At 35.6% G+C, this 27,073-nt stretch overlaps 1 protein-coding gene across 1 annotated transcript in view; it reads left to right on the plus strand.

Moving 5' to 3' along the window:
* Positions 1 to 24,209, plus strand: part of TMEFF2 (transmembrane protein with EGF like and two follistatin like domains 2) — a 224,317-nt gene extending 200,108 nt beyond the window's left edge. Inside the window, exons 8-10 of the mRNA XM_054566708.1 lie at positions 18,499 to 18,622; positions 20,418 to 20,576; positions 23,920 to 24,209. Of these exons, the coding sequence (XP_054422683.1) occupies positions 18,499 to 18,622; positions 20,418 to 20,576; positions 23,920 to 24,016 (380 nt within the window). The 3' untranslated portion in view covers positions 24,017 to 24,209. The remainder of the gene's footprint in view (positions 1 to 18,498; positions 18,623 to 20,417; positions 20,577 to 23,919) is intronic.
* The last annotated feature ends 2,864 nt before the right edge of the window (positions 24,210 to 27,073 follow it).

Consider the following 27,073-nt stretch of genomic DNA (forward strand, 5'->3'; position numbering starts at 1 on the left):
CAGAGAGATACTCAGAGAAGAGAGAAATGATTGTGCCTAAAGCACTTCATGCTCACATTTTGCTCCTAATTTCTTCGAAAAGATGATAAAGGGCTACGGGTCCAACTTTGTTTAGCAGAAAGACAAATGGGATCTAAAGACTCCGCAAAGCTGTTCCTCTGCTAGGCATACTCCATCTTCTCTGTATAAACTGAACTTCTTTAATTTGTGTGGAAGATTCATTGCCCCAAGTCTCACACAAAGATCCCTGCGTTATGTGCGTATAAGACTGCAGAGCTCTGAAAGGACAGTGTTGTCACGTCTAGCCACACTCAGGACATGTTAGAAGTTGCCTCCAGTGACCCAAGACCATCAAAAAATAGAAATATGAAAGGAGTTTTGACTCGCAAAAGCAATCAGGCAATCCCTGGTACTGCTGACTATGACAGGAAAGATTGGGCAGCTCCTGCAGCAAAGAGATACACTCAGTCAGGCCTGAGAACTGGAGAATCTCTTTCCTAAAAACAGTGTGAGGACATGAAGATGATGATGACTATTAGGGTTTTAATAAGCTCAGGGAAGTGAAATTTTACATTTTACTAGAAAAGAGTGTTAATAAGTGATAAAAAGTTTTAAATGTACCCAATGTAAAATGATCAAATAATAGTAAAATTTTAAATTCAAAGACCTGGCCATTCTTTTTTAGGATCCCAAATGACCCCCTAAAAAGAGAAGAACCACATGCTAACCTTTACCTTTCAATTAGTGTATATGTTTTTTCTGATAAAAATAATACACATTTATTATAGAAAATCATTTCTACTACCTAGAGATAATCATTGTCATTATAACTGTCAAAATTTTGGTGAATTTCCTTCCAGGTTTTTCTATTTTGCACACATTATATATTTTAGTAGCCTACCCATTTTTCTACATCCTCAAAGTTCTTCATAATTTTAGTTAAATATTTCATCACTTGGTTATACTATAATTCACCTAACTGTACTGTACTATTGCTAAAAATCTGAGTAATTTCTCATTTCTTATTTTTCTAAAGTATGTTGCAATTGACTTATTTATAAGTCTTTATCTGCTTTTCAGGTTCTTTATATATAGTACTGTATTAATTTTTGAAAGTTTGTACCAATGTCTCTTCTATGAAATATATATTAAATTCTTGTCCCTGCACCACCAACCACAGGCCCAAATAAATAAGATGTGGACTTTCAATGGCTATACTTTGTCTCCAGAATATTAAGTGTCTTACTTTAATTGTACATTGCTAAACAATTTAACTGTCCTGCTATTTGAGATCACCTCTTAGGCACACTGATATGAAGCTTAAAAAGAAATGCGTTGTGCATGGCCCAATATAGGTAAACAAGCCCAAACAATGCACGTAGTAAAAATACTGGAAGTCAATAAATTAAACGTTGATAGCAGTTTCCTTTGGTTGTAGCAATAAAGACTTTCTGTCCTTCTCTTACTCTCTTTATTGTGTACTATTCTTAAATCAATGTGAATTGCTCTTATGATGAAAAATACCCAATATGTTTTATTTTTAAGAAAGAAAATCTAGAAAACTAAGCAATTTAGTCCTCTCAAAAAACTCACATTCTTCACATTGAACGATACACCATTTCCTATTTTTAAGTGAAACACCTATGGTTATAACCGTACCAACAAACACAGGTGGAGGAAGAAAGCAATCATAGGGATCTCTCCAGGCAAAAAAAAAAAAAAAAAAAAAAGCATTTCTGTCTCAATTATCTACATCTTTCAGACAAAATTGTTTTCTGGCCTGGAATTATCCAGATGACTGCTTCTTTCATTTTCCCCCTCTCTCTATACGTACAACTCTAAGACAATTCTTTACCATTGAAAAATAGTGAAGAAAACATCAGGTTAAAAAGAACACACAGAAAAAGCTGGTGTGGGTCTATGAGAATTTTCTGTACTATCTTTGTAACTTTTGTAAAAACCTCCACTTTTTTAAAATAAAAAGTTTATTTTTTTAAATGAGGATATATGGTTTCTGAAGCTAGCTTCCTGCCTTTAATCCACTGTTTGACAATAAGTAATAATTGAATATTTCTGGTCTTTACCTCTTAATATATCAAGAAAAACTACACACATACATACTTAAACTTAGACCTAATGTTTAGGAGTTTTGTAGCCTCAAATAAAATAATATCTACCAAAAAAACTTTGAAAATGTAAAACATTAAGTAAAATAATAATATAATTTAATAATCTTTTGACCAAAATAGAACCTATGTTATTTAATGGAAATTGAGAAGAGCAAACGTACAAACTTCTTATCTTTAAATAACTCATATTTTCTTGTGATAATTTTTCTTCAAAAGGAGAGAAAAAATTCTTTGCTTCAATTTGGAGGTTAAGTTTTTTGTTTGTTTTTGGTTTTATATATTGCCCATCTCACTTTCTAATATGTAGGACCTGAGGAGAGAAACTTTGATTCACCACTGTATACCCTTACCTATAATATTTGCCACATAGGAGGAAATTAGTCATTATAGTCATTAATTATTTTGTTGTTGTTGTTCAGTTACAATTGTCCCCATTTCCCCCCGCCATTGCTCTCCTCTGCCCCTTCCAACCCCCTCTCCCAAAGACAATTCCCTCCCCATTGTCCTTGTCCATGAGCCTTTTGTACATGTTCCCCTCCTTTTCCCCCATTATCCCTCTCTCTCCCCACTCCTCCCCTCTTGTCCTTGTCAGTTCTTTATTTCCATGTCTTTGGTTCTTTTTTGCTCCTTTGTTTGTTTTGTTGATTAGGTCACACTTATAGGTAAGACCATATGGTATTTGTCTTTCACTGCCTGGGTTATTTCACTTAGCATAATACTCCTGTTCCATCCATGCTGCCATGAAAGGTAGGAATTTCTTCTTTCTTTCTGCTGTGTAGTATTCCATTGTGTAAAAGTACCCCAGCTTTTTGATTCACTCATTTACGTATGGGCACTTAGGCTGTTTCTAGCCTTTGGCTATCATAAATAACCTTACTATGAACATAGGGGTGCATAGGTTATTTTGAATATAGTCATTAGTTTAAGTGAATGAAAAACTTGATAAATTAATTCGGTATAGGTAAGACTGAGTTCTAGTAAATTTTAAAAACTCACAAGGGGAAATATGTTTCTTCTTGTCTCTAGATCCAAAGGTCAAAAGTTAAAAGTTGTAAGTTGCTAATAACAGTATTCATTACAACGAAAGTGAGGGCCTTTGTGTGAATTATCTGTTTCATACTCCATTCCCATCTCTGGACTGAGCCATTTTGTGCTTTTTCTATTCAAAGTAAATGGTCTCCTGTAAGTCCCAATTCTAAATGTCAGCTGTTTTTTTTTCTAATGGATAAAATAGATGTTTGACTCTCTCCAAATTCAAATTTGTACATGTTTTATAACCCTTATTGATTTCTTGAGTGGTTAACCATGTACTTGAAAAGTGTAAATTATATACTAGGAGTATGTTTGATCTGTTAAAAGGTAAACTAACACCACAAAGTACCATTTAGTTAATAAGTAATTTCAGCCATCCAAGTGGAAAGTGTTAAGACCCCACACCTCATCCATAACTCTTTTTAGAGCAGTTTTTTTACACTCCGAGTTATCACTGACTAAAAATTAAGGAAGTGCCAGAAGCAAATCAATGGTTCAAAACTGAGAGGGGGGAAAAAAAGAGTGACTCCAGAGCTATATAGAATACCTGGAGGGGATGAGTTGTCCTAAATTTAAAAAATTAGCTCTTAACTGAAGGGTAATACTTCAAGTATGACATTTAATGTTCAAATTTTCCTAATGGAGAACTCTAAACCTCCATCGTTCTTACGCCAAAGATGCTAAATACACTCTAGCATTTTTTGAATGAGCCAGGGTCCCATAAGAACATCAGTTTTAGGATTCGGAAAATGCAGATAATGTGGGAGCTCATCTCCCTGATGCCACCTGGAAACTTTTTGTTGCAAAGGTCATTGATGTCGTTTTGCTTCTTGGTCATTTGCTTCCTTCTCATAAAGATAAAATGCAGCATTATTTGTTGTATGACAAAATGAGCAAGGTAATATGACTGCTCTTTTTATAAGATGAATTAATATATCAGAAGCAAATGTAGACCCTTTTATACAGTTTTTCTGTCTTCTTAAAAATTCTTCTTTACTGTGCTTATTAGCATTCACTGACACTTTGGCACCTGCAAAACATAATTTTGTTTTGCAAATGCAATGAACTACAAATATTTCAACTTAAGCTTTAACTAGTGATCACAAAATTTTTCACCCAACTTTTAAAAGTGAAAGGAAGCACTATTCATAATTATGCTGGGAAAATAAACATAAACCAAGACTGGCCAGGTCCATACTAGCTAAAACCAATATATCAGATCATTTTCATTGATTTCATATTGACTACTAAAAAGTATATGTCATCAAAGTAAGAGTTTGGTTGCTAACTGATAACTGTATTAGTTTGCTAAGGTTGCCATAACAAATTACCACAAAATGAGTGACTTAAAACAATGGGTATTTATTATTTTACAGTTTCAGATGTTAAAAAATTCTGAAGTTAAGCTGTTGGCAGGACCACACTCCCTACAAAAACTTAAACAGAAAACTCTCCCTTGTGTCTTCCAGCGTCTGGTAGCCCCTGTGGCCCTGTAATCTCTGTTTCATCATCACGTGAGCTTCTCCTGGGTGTCTTCATATGGCCTTCATATAAGAACACTAGTCATTGGGTTTAGGGCCCACTGTAATCTGGTAACATCATCTGAACTAATTACTTACTTTTAAATAAAGCTACATTCTGAGGTTCCACGTAAGCATGAGATTTGGGGGAACACTTCATACCCAGCACCATAACCAATAAAATATTTAGTTATTATTTTACCAAATAATCACTTAGACAGAAGGTTCAGAGAGAGTTTTTAAAAAACATATAATACTGGGCATGCAAAAGACTTGTTTATTGGTATTATCATGTCTCTGTAATAGCAGGTCAGATGGAGAAACCATATAGATTCTATAATAAAAATCGCATCGTTATAAGTTTTATTTTAAGAATTAATACCAGCGTCAATAAGAGTCTTATTCTGCTTAAACACAAAGATACTTGATTCACAAACATGTACCAAGATATATTTGAGAAATGTCATCAAAGCAGAATAACTTTTTCACACTGTTGAACTGTTCAGAGGCTATGCTGCATTTAGAAATTACTTCCTAGTAAAAACTACAAAGTTCTGTCTTAAGGCTGGCTCTATGGCTTTTTTATTGTGATTTTATCTAGAATGATAATTTAAAATGTCACCTCAGTCTTCTGAAGCACTCACAACACAATAAACTACACTTGTTCCTTAAAACTATTGTAGCTTATTACTGTATATTAGAAGAGATGGTACAGCTCATAACCCTTTTGAGAAGAGTCACATATATTAACTCAGTCAGGTACCAACTTATGGCAGTACTCCAAATTTGTAAATTAATCTTGATCTACACTATAAATTCTCTAACTGCCTTGGTGGGCCATGACATCATATAGGAGAAACGTGCAAACCCATCAACCGATCAGTTGCCTGTACTTGCACTTCCATGTCATTTATAGATATCTGCCTTGCCTTCTACCATTAGCCACGCATTTTTGCCTTCCACCCTTTCCTTTTCACTGAAGACCGAAGTACATAGCAAATATGATTTATATTTGCACATCTAGTTCTGTCATGCTGATTATACACATTCTATTGAGGACAGGGGAGTTCTCTGCCATTGTACCTTACCTTACCGCTTAAGGTAGGGATCATATGTGCTTTAAGGATGTATCACTGAAGTGCAGCTGGCTCTTTGATGCAAACAACTGACAGGCATTAGTTTTTGGAAAGACAACATACCAAGGTACAGAGAACTTGTACCTTGTATTAAAAATATTGCCTATGCCTATACTATTCATTAATGCTATTTATTAAACACTTATTTTGCATTAGTTCCCCTCCTATACCCTGTAGGTGTTATAGTAAATATACAGTCTCTTCCCTAAGAGAAAGGAGGGTCTAGTGCAAAGCTTTCTTGTATAATCTAAATAAATAACAAGTGTGTTAACTCATTGATCCACCTTAGTCTTCAGATGGTTTGGTTAGATAGTGGTTGTCTCTGCCTTTTATCTAAAATAAAATATCATTTTCTATGTGTGTGGCGGTGTAAAAAATTTGGAGATGTCAGGGTATATTTCAGTGTTTCCCAGAAGAGAGTCTATTTGGATAGCTTCACAAAATCTTCCTAAAAAGGACAGGGAGATTCCCTAAACAAGTGAGTTTAGGAAGGGTCCATAATGTGTGTTCTTTCTTGGCATTGTACAATACAGGTTAGCCTTTTAAGGACTCAGAAAACAAGCAGTAAAGAAACCCACATAACTCGGTTTGATCGAGTCTTTGCCAAACTTACTTGACTGTAGAATGCCTTTGTCCATGCTTGCTCCAAAGAAGCAAAGCTTCCGCTTGGGAAACCCTTGGGAAACGGCCATCGTTCTTAAAACCTGCAATAAAGAAGCACAGGTGGCTGTTTGTACTGCCCCATGACAGGGAGGGAAGGTATGTCCCTCTCCTGCTGTCCCTTCTGTTGTGCTGTCAACACCTTTTATCTGTTGCAGCATCCTTTCTCCCAGTTGTCACACCACCACAAATGGTGATTTTGCTTCCATTTATTTCCCTCTATCTTCCCTGCCTCCATTGCTTCTCTCATGACTTTATCTGTTCCACAAACAAGTTGGACTTGTAAGGATATCACCAATAGATCAACGCTTTTTTACTCTCACTTGGAAATGGAACCAGGGATAATTATTGGCATAATCTACATCTTTTCTCAGCTGTGCTGTTTGTTCCTCTATCCAAGGGAATGCTTCATTTGCTTTCACAAAGTGAGCTCTTGTTGCTATTCTTCTAGATATCTAACAAAGCCATTAGTGAAGCCTGGAGATTTGCAAAAGTTAGTCTTAATATACCTGTGATTCGACATTTAGAGGTCTCTCACAGATGTTAGTGTTTGTTACAGACGCGCAGCTTATTTTTTTTAGTGTTGTGCTCTCAAAAGAGGCAAAGACATTTTAAAATGAAGTGAATCGTTCAGGCTGACAAGCAAGATCAAGGAAGGCTTGATAGCTGAAGACCCCTGCTGACTTCTCCTCATACTCAGGGTGGGTCTGGAAAAGGTAGCGCTGGGCAAACCATTGCTCACACACTTCTGGACAAACTGGCTGAGATCAGCCTTCACAGAGAAGGAGCTGAGATAGAACTGGGATCAGAAAGGTGGAGCAGCGCTCGGGTAGTTACCAGGGGAAGGAAGCAGGATCCAGGGAGCAGGAAAACCCAGCATTAGACAGCCAGAGACAGAGATGAGGAGACTTGACGTGGTGGAGTCAGGGGTAACACGATCCAAATTATCTTAGTATCGGAGTCGCCTGAGGTACTTTTTATAAAGGCACACTTCAGGCCCTTCCTCAGCTGGTGATTCTGATTTAATTGATCAGGACCAAATCCTGGAAATCTATTTTTGACAAGCACCTAAGGTGAGTCTGCACTAGAACAAGAAGCATTGCCTTTAAAAGAAAAATTTTAGGATGCTAACCCATTTCTGTATCTCAGTAAATTTTGCCATTTCTAAGAGATCATCATAGAATGATGTTTATACAAAACTCACATAGGTATATACACACACACTTCTGTGAATGCATCAGAACATCAAGCATGTCTTCTAATACTCTGTAATATACAAATCCTAAATTTCTGTGTCTATAAATTTGTTCAGGCATCTAGCATTGCATAATATCCCCCATTGTGGCCCTCAACAATTTCAAGGCTAGGCAGGCTATTAATGTTTAGAATTAAACATTAAATTTAAATATTCCACATAAATATTATATAAAATTTCTAGCTCTTGGACGTGCTTTTACCAAAAATTTTATGGAGCTTATGTACTACTTCCCTTTATTTTCTCCAGAAGAGAAGTCCGGTTTTAAGCCGTTTCCATAGAGAATTTTACATTACTGCTGGTGTCTTTTCTCAAGCACTTTTGAGACTCTGCTCCTGAAAGTCTGTTGAAAAGTAAAAGCTATCTCTTTGTTCCTTAGTTTTAAAAAACTGTAAAAGCTCTCCAATTCTTTTTAGAGTGCTCTTGTAAAAAACCAAGGTGATCACTAGCTTCAGCCATTGCAATATCATCAAGTGTATCTGTATTTATAGTTTTGGTGCTTATCACTTATAATTTTTCAGTATAAGAATAAATGCATGGTTGTATTCAGAAGCAGACAACAAGGAAAATGTTTTATTTATTCATAATCTCAGTTTCTGCATTGAAGTTCACTTGCGTGTGGTGTGTTTTATTTGTTGCCTTTGTTTTTATTAAGAGCTACTTTCCTTGTTGTCCTAAAAAATGTTAAACCAATGCTTCTTACTTCTGTATAATACTGTAGACACAGTATGAATGGTCAAGTTAGAATCCATGAATTCAGAATTGGTTCCAGTGTGATTTTTTTTTTGGCATGACATGCATGCAGATACTTGTTTTTCCCCCTAGATGAACTAAATTTCCATGTTCTTCAATCTTAAAATGAAAGTGACTATAAATTATTTCTTTTATAAACACACCTCCTTGGGTAACAGAGAGAATATTATTTTTAAAACTCAATCATCTATTCATTTTTCTATTTGCTCCATGATTAGCCATAAATGTGGGAAGGAACCACATCCCTTTCTCTTGGGGCCATTCCTCAAGGGTCTGTAAGTACACATCTCATACTCATGTAGGACACTTTGTCTCATTAGGCACTTCTCACTGTCCCCTCAGTCACTCTCTGATGCCACCCTCACGCTACAAAAAGTCATTCCCACAACACAGTATGAAGATCTTTTTTTCTACCGATATAACTTCTGAATATTGTTTTGGCAGCTTCTCCATGCTGGGCAACCGTGTCTGTAGGGAAACTCAGGGAAACATTCATTTACTTAAAATACTCTGTGTTCATTGCCTTTTCTGTGCTATGGTCTGTGTTAGATACAGAGGCTGCAACAGTAAAAAAAATAACACCTAATGCAGCTACAACACTTGCCGTTGAAGAGGAGTTTCTAAACTAATATCTCGCACAGACAAGTAAACGATGACAAGAAAATTGGTGCTAAAAAGTGCTAGGAGATAGAAGTGGTTTTAGGTAAGAGGTACAGTGAGCCCACACTGAGTAGGCATAGGAGAGCATTACAGACACGTCATAGGGGAGGTGGTGTCAACAATGAGACCTGATGATGACTAAGAGTTGGGGAGATGGGCATTCCAGACAAAGGGAATCATATATGGCAAATCTCAGAGGATGGACAAATTTCCCATGAGTGTAGGCCGATGCAAAAGAATTATAAGGGGTGAGAATAAAGCCGCTGGGACCAGATTCTGGATGGCCTTCCAAGTAATGTTAAAATGTAATTCATTGGAGGAGTAATAGGAATAGCAAAAATTGTTTTGGGGGGCTTTGTAAGTGGATCATGATGTTCTCGTATTTTTCTTCTAGAAACATCTCTGTGGTTCTAATGTGGAAAATTGATTTGGAGGGGGAGAGATTGGAGACTAGTTAAGAAATAGTGATGGTCCAATCTAAGAGAGTAGCACTATAAATGGAAAAAAAATTGGTAGATACTTAAGAAATATCAGAACCCAACCAGAAATCATAGGACTTGACTTACTTAATTGGAATTTGAAAGTGAAACCAATATTTCTGGTCGGGTCAAGAGTGGGTGAGTATCCCTGAGATAAGAAGGAAAAGGATCTCAGAGAAGATTTGATGAGTTTGAGGTCCCTATGAGACACTAGGCACTTTAATAGATATGAACGCTATGAAAGTGTGATCACCTATAAAAAGGTAATCTAGGTTGGCTAATCAGAATTTATAATCAGAGGCATTTAGGTGACAATGGAAGCCTTGAGTGAATATAACCTCTCTCAAGGAGAATGTTTAAAGTATAAAAAGAGAAGAACTTTTAGAGAAGCACCAACACTTAGAGAATCAGTTGCAAAAGAGGAGCCTACAAAATAGACTATGAAGGAACAACTTGAAAAACAAGAGGCAGGAGATATGAAAGCCCAGGAAGGGAAAGCTTCACAAGGAGGAAGTGGTTAAATGTATCAAATTACTGAGAGACTGGGAAAGTTAAGGTCTAAGAAAAACTACTCATTTTAGCAACAAAGATGTTGTTGCTTGACCTTAGTCTTTGCAGTTTCTCTGAAGGTTGACCAGAAGGTGATGTGGTAAAGAGTGAATGGAAGGAACACGCTCAAAAATGTTAAATGCTGATGGCAAGGTGCAAAGAGTGAGGAGAGTTGAAGATACAGGAGAAAGAGGGTACAATTGGTGGAGAGAGCCCTTGAGCCAGATGGAGGAGTTGGGATTCATGATGCCTTGGCCTTAGACAAGCTATCTCTCCAGGGGTAGAAGGAAGAAAAAAGAAAAGAATTGGTTTTCAGAACATAATAGGATCCAGGTGGAATAAAAAGTCAAGAGTCATAAAGGGCTAACAATAAATAAGATATAGAGGCCAGATGTTTTCTTACGTTTTAATAACTTCCTAACCACATGGTCTGCATGTTACCCTGAGCAAACCTTGGCTTTGACCCCAGTTCTGCTTATCAAATGTGCAGATGTCTAAGATAAGTAATGAAACCTATTTCAGCTTCAGTTTCCTCATTTATACAAAGTGGGATTTTTATGAATCTCCCTTGAAGGGTTGTCATAAAGAATACATTTTTGTTGTGTTAAGTGTTAAAACAATACAGGGCATGTTGTAGATTCTCAAGTTGTAGATATCTTTATCATCCTGTCTTGAGAATGTTTTCCTGACTGTGTTTAGAAAGCAACAAGCAAAATCATGGGGAGACAACCAATAGATAGAGCATGTTATATGCAATATGTAGCACAGTGCCAGACACGTAGTAGGTACTCAAGAAATATACATATAACAAATTACTGAAAGCCAGTTATTTTGTCTTATCTGTGTTATTAAAACCTTTATTTCTGCTGTGTTTCAGTGAGCGCTCCAACCTAAATCCCCCTCAACCTCTGCCTGCTAGTAAACTCCAGGGTCACAGAGAAAGACAAATTGTCCTTGAAAAGGTGTATCTTAACTATTTATTCATTTTTGCCTATGCAGTCTATCAAGAGAACAATAGTTTGACTCAGCAAAACTGAACCCTCTGTCACTTGGGTTGTTATTTTCAGCATTGCCACCAAGGAAGCTCACTAAGAAAGAACGCCCAGATTAGCTACTAATCAAATACATTTGGTCGGAAATGCATAAATTTGGTTCCATACAAAAGAAAGAAGGAGAGGGAAATATTCTTGGCATGAAATGCCTTCTCATAATGTTTTTCTTTCAGTAAGGTTTATAGTAAACTTTGTCTCCTAAGAGCAGCCTGCCAGTGAGAAGTGGTGCTGCAGCAAAAGCTCAGTGGGAAGAGTGAAGCAAATTGCCCCAGATAAGCTTAAGGCAACTCCAGCTCTGGACTCCCGAGAGGCTAATGAACCGTAGATCCCTTCCTCTTTCCAAGGCCTGATATTTACAAAGTTTTGTCAAAGACATCTAAAGTTCCATAAAATACTATAGTTTTAAAAGGTCTTCAAGCTAAATTCTCTAAACCTATAGGAGTTACCCACTTGCTGAGAGTTAATAGGCTCTTGACTGAATGGCGAAGTTTGAAAAGGACCATTAGAGGCAAAGTACAGTTTCTCCCAGTAGCCTGCTCTCATAGCTCTTTTGAGGGCTCTGCCATCTGAAGCCAGGCAGGGCATTTCTAAGGCAGAGGATAGAGCAAACAACTAAAGATCTTCCTATTTTGCACTTAATAATAAACACAAAGAGAACGTTTTTTTCCTCAGGGGTCTAGAATGCTAACTAAATCTGTATGAGCCTTGTTATGCCAAATTCTTGAATTATAATAATTTTATTTTGATATCATGAGTTAAAATGTTATATATAAGCTTCTCTCACAAGATTTCACAGATTTCTCAGTTTTTATCTATGTAAATATATTACCAGTAGAAACTGAGGTAATAAAAGCCCAAGCAAATAATCATCCAGTATTGTTGCATTTCAATCACTCCAGTCCCCAAATTACTATGTCTATTTCAGATACTGGCACTTTTTTTAATTTAAATTCCAGCAGTTCTTGAATAATGTCATTAAGTCCTTGCTTGAGAATGTAGTTATATGAAAATTAGTTTTCTTCCACTTTATTTTCATTTTGTATTCAATAATAATATTTATATGTGCAAGTAGTGATATGGATAATCACATTTCACATTTTATATTACTGCCTGATCAATAATGGGGTAAGAAAAAATCCCTCTCTCCCCCCTTCCATCCTGCTCCCAACCCATACCAATGCCTAATTAGCAAAGTTTTGAGTCACAGAGTTTTAATTAAATGACTTCTACTAAGAAAAAGATAATGTTCCATTAGCAGAAGATATGTTGAATTTAAAGGACTTGGTCTCTGTTTGAAGTTATTCTTCTAAATCTTTAACAGAGATTGAATAACTAAGAACGTTGTGATTGGGTCCCTGCTTTTTACAAAACTTTCAAGCATGTCCTTAAATGCCTTCATGTCTCCAAGTGACACTAGGTTGTCACTTTTTTCTAGCACTCTCATTTGAGTGTCTGTCCTAGAGGCTTAACACAGGAGAAACTCTTGTCATCCACTCCTCTGTGCCTTGAAGAAACTATGACAGCAGGTGAGGCTACTGTGGAATTTGTTAACTTGCAAGAACTCATGTAGCATTCCATTCGGAACCCGTTCAATAGGAACGCTTTTCTGGTCTTTAAAAAACTTCGATTGAAATTCAAACTCGATATGAGGTTTTACTGCCACCTCATATGTTTATACCTGATAAGATAAGAGGAAGAAATAACAAGAATTATATGTCTTTTCGGAAACCAATTCTAATCAACACCACGGACAATCATGGCTTTACTTCTAAATTCAAAATTAGTTTCTGTCCCAGGCACAATATAAATATAATAGAAAGAAAGATAGTTTTTCTGTTTCTAGTTGGTTAAATAAAATTATTTTCAAATTGCTTTGGGGATATGGCAGTAAATAGGAATAGGGTAAAATCAAGTAATCACAACAGGTGCGCAGGTATACAAGGGAGGACCCTGCCCCTCCCAAAAAAAACAAATAGCAGGCCCCTTGTAGTGCAGGCTTCCCCCACTAGGTGAGTGTTCTAGGAAGCCTCCCGTATCTGTGTACCAGCTGGCGTTGTGAGAGGCTGCATTGGGCTTCAGTGAATTCTTTTTTAAGATACTATCAACACTTAGCCCATTTCATCATGGGTGATTTACAAGTGCACCTGCCCACACCTCACTGAGTGTTCAGCTGTTTTTAACCAAAAACACATGATCCTCGTGCCCCACCCTCCCTGTTCACCCAGTCTCACCCTGAGTGTTTTTTTTTTTTGTTTCCCCGGATAAAAAAAATGTCCTTAAAGGGAGACATTTTGCCAATGTGGAAGAGGTGAAACAAAAAACAGCAGAAGCCCTAAAAGGCACCAAAATCGACAAGTTCAAAATCTGTTCTGAGCAGTGAAAAAATGTCTCGATAGGTGTATTGCATCAAATGGAGAGTGCTTTGAAGGTGACTGAAGTTTAAACATGTAAGAACAAATACACAATTTTTTTAATAAATAAATTCTAGGGCTTTTTAGGTTCCCCCTCATACAAATATTTTAGTTTTATTGTACTGTTGTTAAACATGAAAATAATAGCATTATATAAATACATTCAAATTTTAAAATTTGGTTTTCTGGAAAATTGTGGCACATTTTGTGTGCCCACAGGAAAGATAGTTGAAAAGATAATAAACCAAACTGTACTACTCATTTGCATGGGCTTTTCAAGATAATTTGCAATGTTAAATAAAGCATCATGTTAAAAATCAAATTTAGATCCACATATTGTTCCCCACTAGGAAGGCAATACATAATGAAGATCACTTTATGCAAGAATGTCTGAATTTCAGACATAATCAATATTTAAGATATTTTATACCCTTTGAAAAAATAAAATGCTTTCCTAATTAAGGCAAAGTGACTTCCTTTGTTTACTATGCCTAAATAACATACCATTTCTCCACTTTTTTCCAAGAATATACAAAATACTAATTTATAATAAATATTAGTAAATATTTATTAGTAACTTAACATAGGTATTAGTAATAGAAATAAATATTACTCTTAGAGTTCAAAGAATCTGGAGGTCTGAAATAATCTAATCACACAGTAACACTCTATATAACATCCCTGAGAAATAACAACACAGTTCCTTTTCAACTCCACCAGAAACCTACTTCTTCACTATCAATTCATTCCCCTATTGAACATCTCTAGTTGCTTAAACATGTGCAGTAGAAATCTGTTTCCCTAAAACCTCTGCTAAATTCTAATGTCACTTCCAGTTTAAGGTCCTTCCAACTTACTCTGTAATTCTCACACAGAAATCAGACCCCTACTGCAGAATCAGTGGCCCAAGAGATTTGTATATATTCCAAAAAGAGGCTGGAATAAAGCTAACTGGAGATATATCCAGGAAAATAGCATCTAAACAGCCTTCAAAAGGCTCCCCACATGGCAGTACACCACGGGTAGGGTCCAGTCCGCTGGCCTATAGGTGCGGAAATTTCATTTTACAAAACCTCAGAACTGAGTGGGCTAAGAAGCTGACTTGCATCCAAAAATTGCACAGAAATTAAGGACTAATTAATTCACAAAAAATAAATAAATAAATGACTGTCAAACCGATAAGATATTCCGATGGTCCTGCGAAAGCCAGTCCCAATATGTAGGCCACATAGAAGTCATTTTATTTTAAGATTGTCTAGAGGGCAGAGGATGAGAACAAAAGAAATGGTTTAATAGCATCAGATACCGATGGTCTAGGGCATCCATCTCTGCAGCTGGGGTTACCAGTTCAAGCTGGCTTCTCAGGGCCCCCTGAGAATGCTTGAATATATAATTTGACTAGACCTTCAGAAGCTTCTTTCGCCTAGCTGGAACCCTTGTCCAAAGGGAAACGTTCTTTCTTCATATCTATGGATAGGGTTAGTCCAGCTTCACACTGTCGTAGCTGTACTTTGATCTATAAGGAGTTGCTTTGATAGACTCTCTGAATGACATCTTATTTTTTGCTTTTTGGGGAGAAAAAAGCCAGGGTAACAGTAAACATACACACCTACCTATACAACCTGCCCTTGGCTGTATTGACGTAGTCTCTAAAATTCTGTGCCTGGCTCTCCGCCTTTCTGCCCTCACCTTCCCTGACTTGTGGTAAAGTAAGGCCATTCTCTGTGTTGCTGGCTCCCCTGTCTCTTTCCCCTGAAAGCACAAGGACAGAAACCATGCGTATAGCTATGCTTTGGAGCACCCAGACTCTCTAATTATTATCTGGAGTGTTGACTAGCAATAAGCATGCAGCCCTATCAGCTCTGCTGAAGTAACTCAAATTAAACTAGAAATTGTTTCTTAAAAACATCTGGATTTCTTTTAGAACAAACCATTTGTGAACATTTAAACAGAAAACTAGTCAAAGATTTTCAACAAAGACTGGAAGAGTTTCTACCGTTCTCTCTCTCTCTCTCTTAGAAGAGCATGACCCTTACATTAAATCTCTTTTTAAATGGAGGACAGATACCATAGACTTCCAAAGTTATCACTTATATAATTTTTAATCTTTAAATGTTCTTATATTGCTTGAATACCTTGTGTAAACATCAGGATTACAAATACTATGGTCCATACACATATTTGGTTGCAATATTGGATTTCTGTGCCTGTACTTTTCTTAATATACTTAAATTTCATTTCTAAAATATGTCTATTGCATTACTAGAAGTGGTTATATATTCAGGTTTTCAATCAACTGGTATTCTTGGTTGGATTGACTATAAATTTGTTGACATATATTGATGATTCCTCATTTTCCTGTCTAGGAATCATTTCTTCTACTCATTTATTTTCAATCTCTCTCCTTTCCTAGTTGACAGTATCCCACAAATAGAGCACTCCAAGCTCATAAGGAATGGTGTAAACTAATTAACAGATTTTATGTGGAAATGCTTGCCTCTCCCAGGTGATCATACTGTCTGAGTAATGAACTTTATAGAAAACATCCAGCTTTTACCACACTTAGGCAACAGGTTCACTCAAGCTCTTATTTTTGCTCTTGATCTTCAATTTATAACCATGAATATGGTACAAAACCAGAAACAAACAGTATGGGATGAGGGACAAAGTTAAAAATAAAATAGCCTAAAAAATGATTCTGAGTTCAAGAAAATTCTTGATCTTCTTTTGCAACTGACAGAAAGAAAAATAGCCCTAATAAAAAAAATACTGTGACTAAAATCACATTGTATAACTGAAACGTAGGAAAATCACAGAAAGTTCTGCATGCAGGTGTGCAGAAGCACTGAGGGGTTACTAACAAACACTAAATAGCAGTATCTAATAGTTTGTTATGGGGAAAAGATCCAGAAATAAGAGTGAAAATCAGTGCTGGTTCATTACATGAGCAGTAGAGCCAGCAACCCCCACTGCGAAGGCTGCTTTTAAAACAGCAGGTGCATGGTTTGACCACCCCAGTTTATTGCCCCCGGCTGTGGCGCAGAATGAGCCTGGCCTTCTCCATGGTTTCGTGAATGACCACAAGCCATCTCAAGGTGCATTTAAATGCCATGGGTGCCCTACTTCAATTTTGGTCACGTACCCCCATTTTGGACATTTCGCTCAACACTAACCCGTTTCAGTTTTGGTGTTTGCTTACTGTAGGTGCAATTTGTTATCCAAAACACCATGATGCAAAATTCTAAAATAGTTTGGAAGAATTGAAGAAACCAAACCAGAAAATTCTGCATATGTTTAGTACTTTTCATGGAAGAGCTTGAGTGAACCTGTTTAATGGCAATTATTATAGTAGAAATATTATAATGCAAGCAAAAGATCATCTACATAGGTAAAGAGTCACAGACAGAGAACAAATGAATAATTTAAATGCCATCTCCAGTCTCTCCAGCAGACTTATTGGACATCCTTTATTAACTTGCATATTTAATTTGAAATATTACCCATCATACCAATATATGTAAAAATTCCAACATAAGAAAGCACTTAATGTATTTAACAATTTATTCCAAACTAATATTTTGCAGATGACACCTAGATATTAAAATATATAGGTATTTTATAGCACTGCTTAAATGTAAATAATACATTTTTCTGATTCACTAATAATAAAGGTATGTTTTTTTTTCTCCTGATGATTACACTCATCATCCATGACTGTCAGTAAAATGATAAGGGAAATACTATAATAAAAAAGTATGCCTCTATGTGAAAATAAAAAGAAATAATTTGTTTCATAAGAATAGTAATTCATTCTTAATAATCCATCACTGCTGACCAATTACTGTGGTGTTGAAGGATAGCTTTAGATTGATGTCAAGAACATTATATTGCTCATGTGTTTGGACAAGAATTTTGAAGTATATCAGATCTCAGTCTATAGAAAAGATTCAAATAGACAAAACTTTACATTATAAAATGAACATATAAAGAATCAAAAGACTGCTCAGAGATGACATTACAAATATGAAGCAAAAGTGTTTGGACTAACAAAAGTCAGAAACAATATTTTGATATACCTACATAAATATGAGAAAACAAATAAAACTTGTCAATGACAAAGGTAAAGGTTCATTTTAAAACACAAATTTTTTTCTTTATCATAAGTTTAAGTTTTACATAACATTCATAACATAGGCCAAATATTATGCATTAAAATACACTTACAGCATTCAGCATGCACTGTGTTAGTATCTACATAAATGATTCTGAAGTAACATTTGCTGTTTCAATAGCTTTATTTTGGTAATTAAAAATGTATGGGTACTAATAAAATTCACATTCACAGTAGATAAAAAAGCCTAAAAGAATACTTTTGTTGAAATTTGCATTGTGTTTTGGAAAACATCTGTTTAACAATTGAATGCAGTCATATTTTAACTTTTAAGTGTCCACATTGAGAAAGTATCAAGGTATTACAGCAATTTTCATGAGGACATTAAGCTAGACTTTGATGTTCAAAAAACAGAATATTTCTTCTTGAATTATTTCATGATCAATGTACAGTCTCTACACAAGAAAAATTAAGGCTATCTGACAACTCATAGACACATTACTGGCTGTTAAAAATGTAAGAAATTGCATAAAAGCATGAAAATACTGGGTAATTTTATAGTTCCATCTCTAAACACAATTGTGAAGATGTCTGTCTTTCAATTCTCCCTCTCTCTTCTGAAGTATAGCCTTTTAGTTCCTGCCCTTTTAAATATTTTCACCTACTGTAACTTTGCTTCTTAATGTACTAGTTGATCTTACTGGGTTAAGGAAGTATTTACAGAGGTGCTTGCTTTTATCTGTCTTCACAGAGAATGCTAACAAATTGGAAGAAAGTGCCAGAGAACACCACATACCTTGTCCAGAACATTACAACGGCTTCTGCATGCACGGCAAGTGCGAGCATTCTATCAATATGCAGGAGCCATCTTGCAGGTAATGTTTCCACTCTTTAACTTTTGAAATGTACAAAATATGTAGGAACTAAATGCTGGATGTTTACTGAGAATTGGATGCCATTCTGCTTGAATGGGTGATCAGTAGCGAACTTTTCTTGGCCTCTCCTACACACGTGCACCGGCACGCACCCACTAGGAAAGCGTGAATGTATGTGCTGGCACACCCAAGCACTATCACATCAGTATACGTATCTATTTGGTATCATTTTAAATTGTACTTTGGGCATTAAAAGCTACTTAAAGACACAGGCTCCTCTGTTTTGTTCGCCCTCCTTACCATAGATACAGACCAGCACTTGGCACATATCAGGTGCTTAATTATAAATATTCCTCAGACAAGTGAATGGGTGAACGCTTGCTGTACAACAGATGACACAATTACTTTTAGGAGGCCAACTTTTCCATAGTCCTTTGGGTCTTAGAATAAACATCATCAATCTTGGTTTTGCTAGGCACACATTCTTTTTCTGTGGGTCTGCTATTCACAAACCTTGTATGTATAATGAGGTAATAAGCTATACCTCCACAGATTCAAACTCACTTGAGACACAAAGAAATTGCTTGTCTGGATTTAGTTAATAAATGTACATATCTGCTAAATATTTATGAAGAGAACATAATTATTTCAAATGTGGTAAAGCCAAAGTGAAAAAATAGATGTATTTTTATTAAAGGAATATACAAGTGACATATGATGAAATAGGTTGTATTTTGCTATACAGTGAACGGAGTTTCTCTCCCTCTTTCTCTCTCCTTTTCCCTCTCTTACCCTCTTCTCCTCCCCAACCCCCGCTTCTCAAGAACTGTCTTCCTTTCATGTTTCCCTTCACTGAATGCACTAGCACCTGCCTTCCAGTGAAGCCAGGCAAAGTGAACATACTGAGAGGTTGCTCCTGCTGACCTGTCATCCTCAGCAGATTTGCCATTATTAAACCCGTCTGATGCAGACAGGGAAGATCCCAGGACGCAGTTAGGAGAAATTCAAAGCAAAATACTAAAATAGTGGTGCAAAGTCAATGGCAAATTGATCCCCATTGGCATTGTTTTTATGTGAGCTGTTTTCTTGTTTCATTGTGAGATGCTAATTTTAATACGCAGATTGTCTACCTGAGCTTTCTGATGAGTATTGAGTGAGACGCAGCATTCATTCTTAGATGAATAGCACATAGGCTTGCTTTGCAAAACTACATCGCCTGCATCATATTATTTTTTTCCTGCTGAAATGTAACTCTCTAACATAAGCAGACAACGTTATGACCAACAAATTAAAGAAATTATTCTTATTGTACCTCTGGCCTTAACATTCTTCAACATGTATTCTAACAATAGCGTAGAGAATGCTATATCCAAAAATAAGTAAGTGAATAAATCAATAAATAAAATAGGTTTATTTTTTATACCCATGTCATCAGAAAGAAACCCTTTCTTTTTTTCAGTTAATCATATTGACTTAGGCTAATGAAAGAACACGTTAAGTAAAACATAAAGCTCATTTGAAAAGTAGATATAGAATGAACAATTATCAAATTCTCTTATGGTACGTACAAAAAGGAGCTGCATATTTTTGAAACTAAAAATACAAAGAGATTTTTTTTTTAAATAAGTAGTGGAGATCTAATATCTATGAAGTAGCATTTTTTTCTTTCTTTCTTTTTTTTTTTTGGAGAAGGAAACAAAAAGCCCTACTTTCATGATGAAGATAAATGCTTAAAGGCCAATAGTAAAAATGAGTCCAATAACTTCAGGTAACTAGACATTATAATTTCTTCCAGGTGTGATGCTGGTTATACTGGACAACACTGTGAAAAAAAGGACTACAGTGTACTGTATGTTGTGCCCGGCCCTGTACGATTTCAATACGTCTTAATTGCAGCCGTGATTGGAACGATTCAGATTGCTGTCATCTGTGTGGTGGTCCTCTGCATCACAAGGTCAGTAATTGTGCTCAGCGGCCACCCAAATAAAGGGATATGTTGTTCCTCCTTGTCTTAATCAGATCACTCTACTTACAAGTCTTTTAACGGGCTCTGCAGCCAGCCATTCCCTTGAGTCCTGTTTCTTCATCATAACAGCATCTGAATAGCCCAATGGAAAGATATTGATTTTCATGATGGAGTACTACAAATCAGTTTTTTTAACTTTTGCATTATGATGAGGATTATTTACTTTCTTAGCAAAGGTCTTTTTCCCCCCTCTAATGTGTAATACCAGTCTTTGTTTAAGTATACTCTTCTCTTTCAACTATAAAAAGTCAGTCTTGCTTTAAACTTTTAACAGACTATTTAAATGGCCAGTGTTTCCTTACTTATCCAGGTCAGTATGTTGAATGAGGTTAAAATAGATTTTAAACAAGGCCTAGAAGAGTGTTCAATTATATCTCTGATTTATGGCACTTACATTTCCTAGTATAACTCTTAGATGTAATCATTTTTAACATATTTGATATAAACAAAAAATACATTTTTATCTTAAGTTAACAAAAGAGCTTAACCATAAAATTCAAATAGTTACACTGAGAAAAATTATGTCATAGTACGTGTAAACTTCTGATACACGGAAACGTGCAGCAAATATCCAAACAAGGTTTTAATCTCAAACCTCCAGAACAATTAAATGGCAGTTGTTTCCCAGATAGTTTGAGAAAGATAAAGAGATTTCATCCGGCTTCAGTAGGGAAAAAAACATGATAAATTAGTGATGTCTAACACGGGGCTTGGAGTAAAGGTGTGAGGCCAGGTACCTGCTTAACTTTATTAGTGTGTAAATTCATGGTAACCAAGAATTAGATTCTAACCCATATGTATATTGTTTATGTCTCTTCTAACCTGAAACATTATTGAAGGTAGTCTTTCTGCTCTGTGTTTACTCTCCTTGAGGAAAAAGTTCTAAGTAAGTTTTCAAGGTTTTCGCCAAATTCACAAGGCATTTAGACTTTCATTCATTTGCCCAGCTCTACGGTAAATCAGAATGGTTCCCAAAAAATTATTTTCAGAAGGGAAGAAAGTAAAAGAAAGTATCATATCTTTAGAAAACAAAGGCCATAATGCATCTCAGTCTCTGTACTGCACTATCTTCTTTGAGGACACATGTGGCGTTTGCTCTTGAAAAAGACAAAATATGGTTCATAAATCCTTGCCCAGCCTAAAGGCTTAAGGGAAGATCATTGACTGGAGTTTTGTGCTGCTCTACCCCACGTGGAGTTCATCAACTAGACTCACACATTTAGATGCCAAGTGAGTCAGTGGATTATATTAAAATAGATTCTGGGAAACATAAAGATGACTCAAGAAACCAAAAACACTGAGTATAAAAGAAAAGATGGAAAAGAATCTAAAACATAGGAAACGGTGCCATATTACACTGAAAGTTTTGAGCTTTCTAATATATAAGCAATATCAGAATATGAAAAACAAAATTTATATTTAGTAGCTCTAATCTCATAACAATTGAATTTGCTACTTCACGTATTGACAAAAATGCAAAACTTTAAATAGCAGATGTTTTCAAGTCTGTTATTAATAGCAGTGCTATTCCCATACACCATAAAAACAACTGGAATATATACGGTGCTAACCCCACCAGGAATTCTGTCTGTATATATTATATGTATATATCCTATCTATGTATACACACGTACAGACACATATGTTTAATAGCATTTTGAGGAAGGTACAATTGAACCCATTTTCAAGGTAGGGACTCTGAGGTATGAGAAGTTAACAAATGGCTAAGTGTACCCAGATGAACAATAAGGATAGAAAAAGAGGGCTGCCTACTGAGAGAGCCTGTGCACCTAACCACTGCTCATACTGACCCCTGGCTGGTCATGATGTTGTATATTGCAATGATCTAGGCAGGCTCAATCAAGTTCCAAACTAGAGCAAGCCATTTTTACAAAGCATATGGTCATTATCATTACCCATGTTAAAACAAACAAAACCTATCTTCTATTTACTTTTGAGGAAGAGTAATAGCTTGTGAACTGAATTAGCAGTACCGCAATGCATTATATAAATCTATCTTAGGACATCTAAGCCTTCCAAAGTCTTTCCAAGGGTCCAACTAGTCAATAAACTATACTGTTCCCACGGCGGCTTCATTTCGATCACTTGAAAACATTCACCTCGAAAGCCAGACTTTCCAACTTGGCCATTCTCCACTACCAAAACCCTTCCTTCTTGGTGACCAGGACACATGTGTCTACCAAGGTCTATTCCAAAATATCTAGTTGCTAAAAGACTTTAAAAATTGCACCAAGTAGAGATCCTCTCACTTTTTTCAATATTTTTAATCTCTTCTCTCTTCTACTTTTTGCTTCCTTTTCTCCTTATCCCACATTTTTTTCTAACTTCTTCCCCTTGTTTTTACTATTTTAGTCAAGCATCTGTCTTCTTCCTAAATACAACATGTATTATTTTAAAAAGAAAAAACAACAAAAAACCTGGAGACATAAAAAGAGTTGCCCTGTTGAAAAGATGGCTTTTCAACCTCTTTTTCTGTAGCTCCCAGTTGCTAAAAATGTCACTTCCAGTTTCATGTTCATTTTAATAAATCTACCCTCTCTCCCCTCCAAGAAAACACATGTATATGTATACTACATATTTTATTTATATACTCTCTGATACCCCACAGCTTATTATGATAGGATTTTTATGAATTTTATGTTGTTCTTATTTGCATCATCAAAGCATTCTTTTATTATAAAACAAGAGATACTAGATCACAGCTTTTCAGGTAATTTGACTGAATATTAGCTTTTTATGGAAGCTAATTAATTGGCACCAATTTATGTCCTTAGCTTATAATATTAATGCAAAAAATGATATTAGGCTGAACAAAAATATGTCTTTCCATTATATATCAGATATTAACAGTTGGCTCATTCTCTGGTTTTATGGGATTTAAACTTGTAGCATTGAAATGTCAATATAACATTCACCCTTAGGAAATTTAAGATATAAAATTGTTGAAGACCTTGAAAGTGAGATTAGATGGGATCACAATTTGCTTGATTGCATTATGCTTAGTCATTCTTTGTGCTGTAATAAGTAAATGTTGAGAACTAGATAAATGTATCCTCTTCAACTTTCGCCTCTATTCAATTCTCCTCAACAGAAGCTTGAAGATGACTGCAACTTGGCTATACTACTAATAAATTCTTTTATCTGAACTATCTTAATAACGTGCTTAATCCATAACTTCACTCTGTGATTCTAGGACCAAACTTTAGGTGATAGCACTGGACTAAGATTTGTAAACTTTCCAACCTTCTAGGAAATGCCCCAGAAGCAACAGAATTCACAGACAGAAGCAAAATACAGGACACTACAGTTCAGACAACACAACAAGAGCATCCACGAGGTTAATCTGAGGGAGCATGTTGCACAGTGGCCGAACTACCGAAAGCTTGGACTACACAATACAGTATTATAGACAAAAGAATAAGACAAGAGATCTACACATGTTGCCTTGCATTTGTGGTAATCTACACCAATGAAAACATGTACTACAGCTATATTTGATTATGTATGGATATATTTGAAATAGTATACATTGTCTTGATGTTTTTCTGTAATGTAAATAAACTATTTATATCACACAATATAGTTTTTTCTTTCCCATGTATTTGTTATATATAATAAATACTCAGTAATGAGAAAAAATTGCATTCTTAAATTTGCGGTATCTCATAACTGTAAATATAATCAAGCTAGTACAATCTCTACAGGTACCAGGTTTTCATCTGTCACCACATCTTGAAACAGAGCATTAGTTTATACAGGGCTCAGTGGCAAGGTTTTGAGTGATTCCAAGATCAAGGGAAATGATGGTTATTGGAAAAGAAAAAATAATAATTTACTTTATATCAAATAAGGATAAAATATTTCAGATCTTTGAATTACCTCTATTTCATCAACTTTCTTCCTTGGTCCTCTATTTTCATCCCCAGAGCAGAAAAATCTCTGTCATATAAATTAAATCAAAGAAGAAGGGAAGGAAGCATGTTTTATAACTCATAACAGAGAAAGAAAGAAGATACTGGTTTTTATTTGCAAAGCATCTTATAATCTCCCACTTAAAGGCATATATCCAAAGGGTCCTGAATAAGTTAAATATTAGGAATATACAGAGCACAAAATCTGTTCTATTTAGGTGAGTGGAATTAACAACTACAGGAAAATGTTAATAACATCATTAAATATAAAACACCAAAATCATGAATTCTTTGAAGCACTTTACTATATTTATAGCGTATAGTTCTTTAAAAAGAAGTTTTAATCACAACTAAATATCTCATGAATAGCCTTATGATTAATGCAGCATCATTATTTGAAATGGAACTAAGATGATGATAATATTTTATAAAACAGAGAAATATGCTTTAAGCATATTTATATGATGAAATAAGAAAGAAAGTGAATCCCATAGCATCGGAAAGAGCTTAGTAGGAAGTTGATGGGTTTTTGAACATACAAATAGGAAGGACTATTTTGGGAAAAAATTAACAAAATTCTCAAAGAAAAAGATTAAAATAACAAAGCAAATAATTGCCTTTGTATTATTTAGTTCTTCATAGCTTTCTGTTGCTAATGTAGTAAATCTAAATAAAGCTTTCTTGTCTCCTTCAAGTTACCTGTGCACGAACTAAAAGAGGAGATACTCTTCTGTCAAAAAAAAAAAAGTATCAAATCACATTCTGAATACAAAATATTCAATGAAAAACAAGGTTCCTTAAGTGATATTTAACATATTTGGCAAAACATTGAAAGGTGACAATCTAAATAGGATTTAGGATGCTGTGAAAAATCTGTTTTTCTAGGTTATCATCAATTTGAAAAGTGTAAATCTATTGGCATAACCATCATTCAGGCATTTCCATAAATCGGTTCTGTGCTTCTTGTACAAAACAAACTCCATTTAAACTTCTGCATGGTTTTTTGGTTTGGGTAACAGGTGCAGAAATGTAACTAGCTCTGATCTCTTTTGTAAGATAGGAATTGTGGCAAACAAATCATCCTCCTAAAGGAAAAACAAAAATGCAACCTCACAGGGCTTAAAGAGCTTAAAAGAAACAACAATTTGACTGACTTTTACTTGTATGTATGAAATTGACTTGCTTTGTTAAATATTGATACATTACTTTGTATGAATTTTTATCAAAACATTATAAACCTGAGTGTTGAAAAAGTCCTTGGAGTTAATAATATAATACATTTCTGTTCATCTCCATGATTACCCACTTCATGAACAAATCCCTTTTAAAAGATATAATAACAAATCTTAAGTGAGCATGTACTATATACCGGGAGGTCCTACGGAAACAGAAACGAAACATAATCTCTACTATAAAGGAACACACAATCTAGTCCAGACGGATAATCATCTCACCTCTATTTGAGAGCTTGTTTGGAGGTTCTAGTGGAGAGCACAGCTACTCATTTACCCTTGACCAAAGACCAGTCCTCTCCTCTAGTTGGGAAGGTTGTCCTCTTTGACTGAGCACACAGCTCCAGGAGGGATGCACATGTATCAGTGAGGGAGGGTGGGGACATCTGCCTAGCCAACTAGATCAGCCAGATCAACCCCGGTGATCCATGAGGTGACAGATGTCACAGCCAGATAGCCCTCACATACGAATTTGGAAATTCCATTCTTGGACAATTCTAATTTTGAGACCAATTTTTTTCATATTTAGTTAAAATTTATTTCTCTATGACATCTACCCATTGATCCTAGTTTATCTCTCTGGAGCAAAGAAATAGTGAATTATGTATCTAAAAATACTGGGGAAGATACCATGCTTTTCCCCTCACTCCACAGTCCCTTTGCAAGTATATTTCCTTCTGCAGATGAAACATCTGTACTGTCCTCGTCTGATCTTCATGTTATATGGTTTCCACATCCCCATAGCATCTGCATCATCCTTCCTTGGGCAAACTCTACCTGTCAATTTCTTTCTTTAAGCATTGAATTCCGAATTGCACAGATTACCACAGCTGTGATCGGACCAGGACCGCATATAATCAAGTTTATAGAAAACAAATTTAACTAAGAGCTGTAGTCTCTAAATCCAAGTCCTGCTTTGACCCCAGATTTGCCGTGGAACTATGAGCATGTCATTTCACATCTCAGGGCTCAATTTTCTTATGACTTCTATCTCTTTAATTTGAACTATTCAAACCCAGGCACTATACAGTTATTATAATTGCCTAAGACCACATTCACCATATTTGCTGTCCACAATTTAAATTCAAAACTCTTTCTAAATAAATTGCCAGTAAGCCATGTTATTTACTCACCCATTCAATAATTCATCCATTGATTCATTGTACATCACACATTACTGAGGACAACCAATGACCAGCACTGTGCTAATCTATGAGAGGACAAAGAAAAGTAAGCCAGAGTCCCTGTCTGAAATGAACTC

This window comes from Pteronotus mesoamericanus, unplaced genomic scaffold, assembly GCF_021234165.1.
Source record: "Pteronotus mesoamericanus isolate MK-2021 breed Mesoamerican mustached bat unplaced genomic scaffold, CSHL_Meso_final contig_179, whole genome shotgun sequence".
Classification (NCBI taxonomy): Eukaryota; Metazoa; Chordata; class Mammalia; order Chiroptera; family Mormoopidae; genus Pteronotus; species Pteronotus mesoamericanus.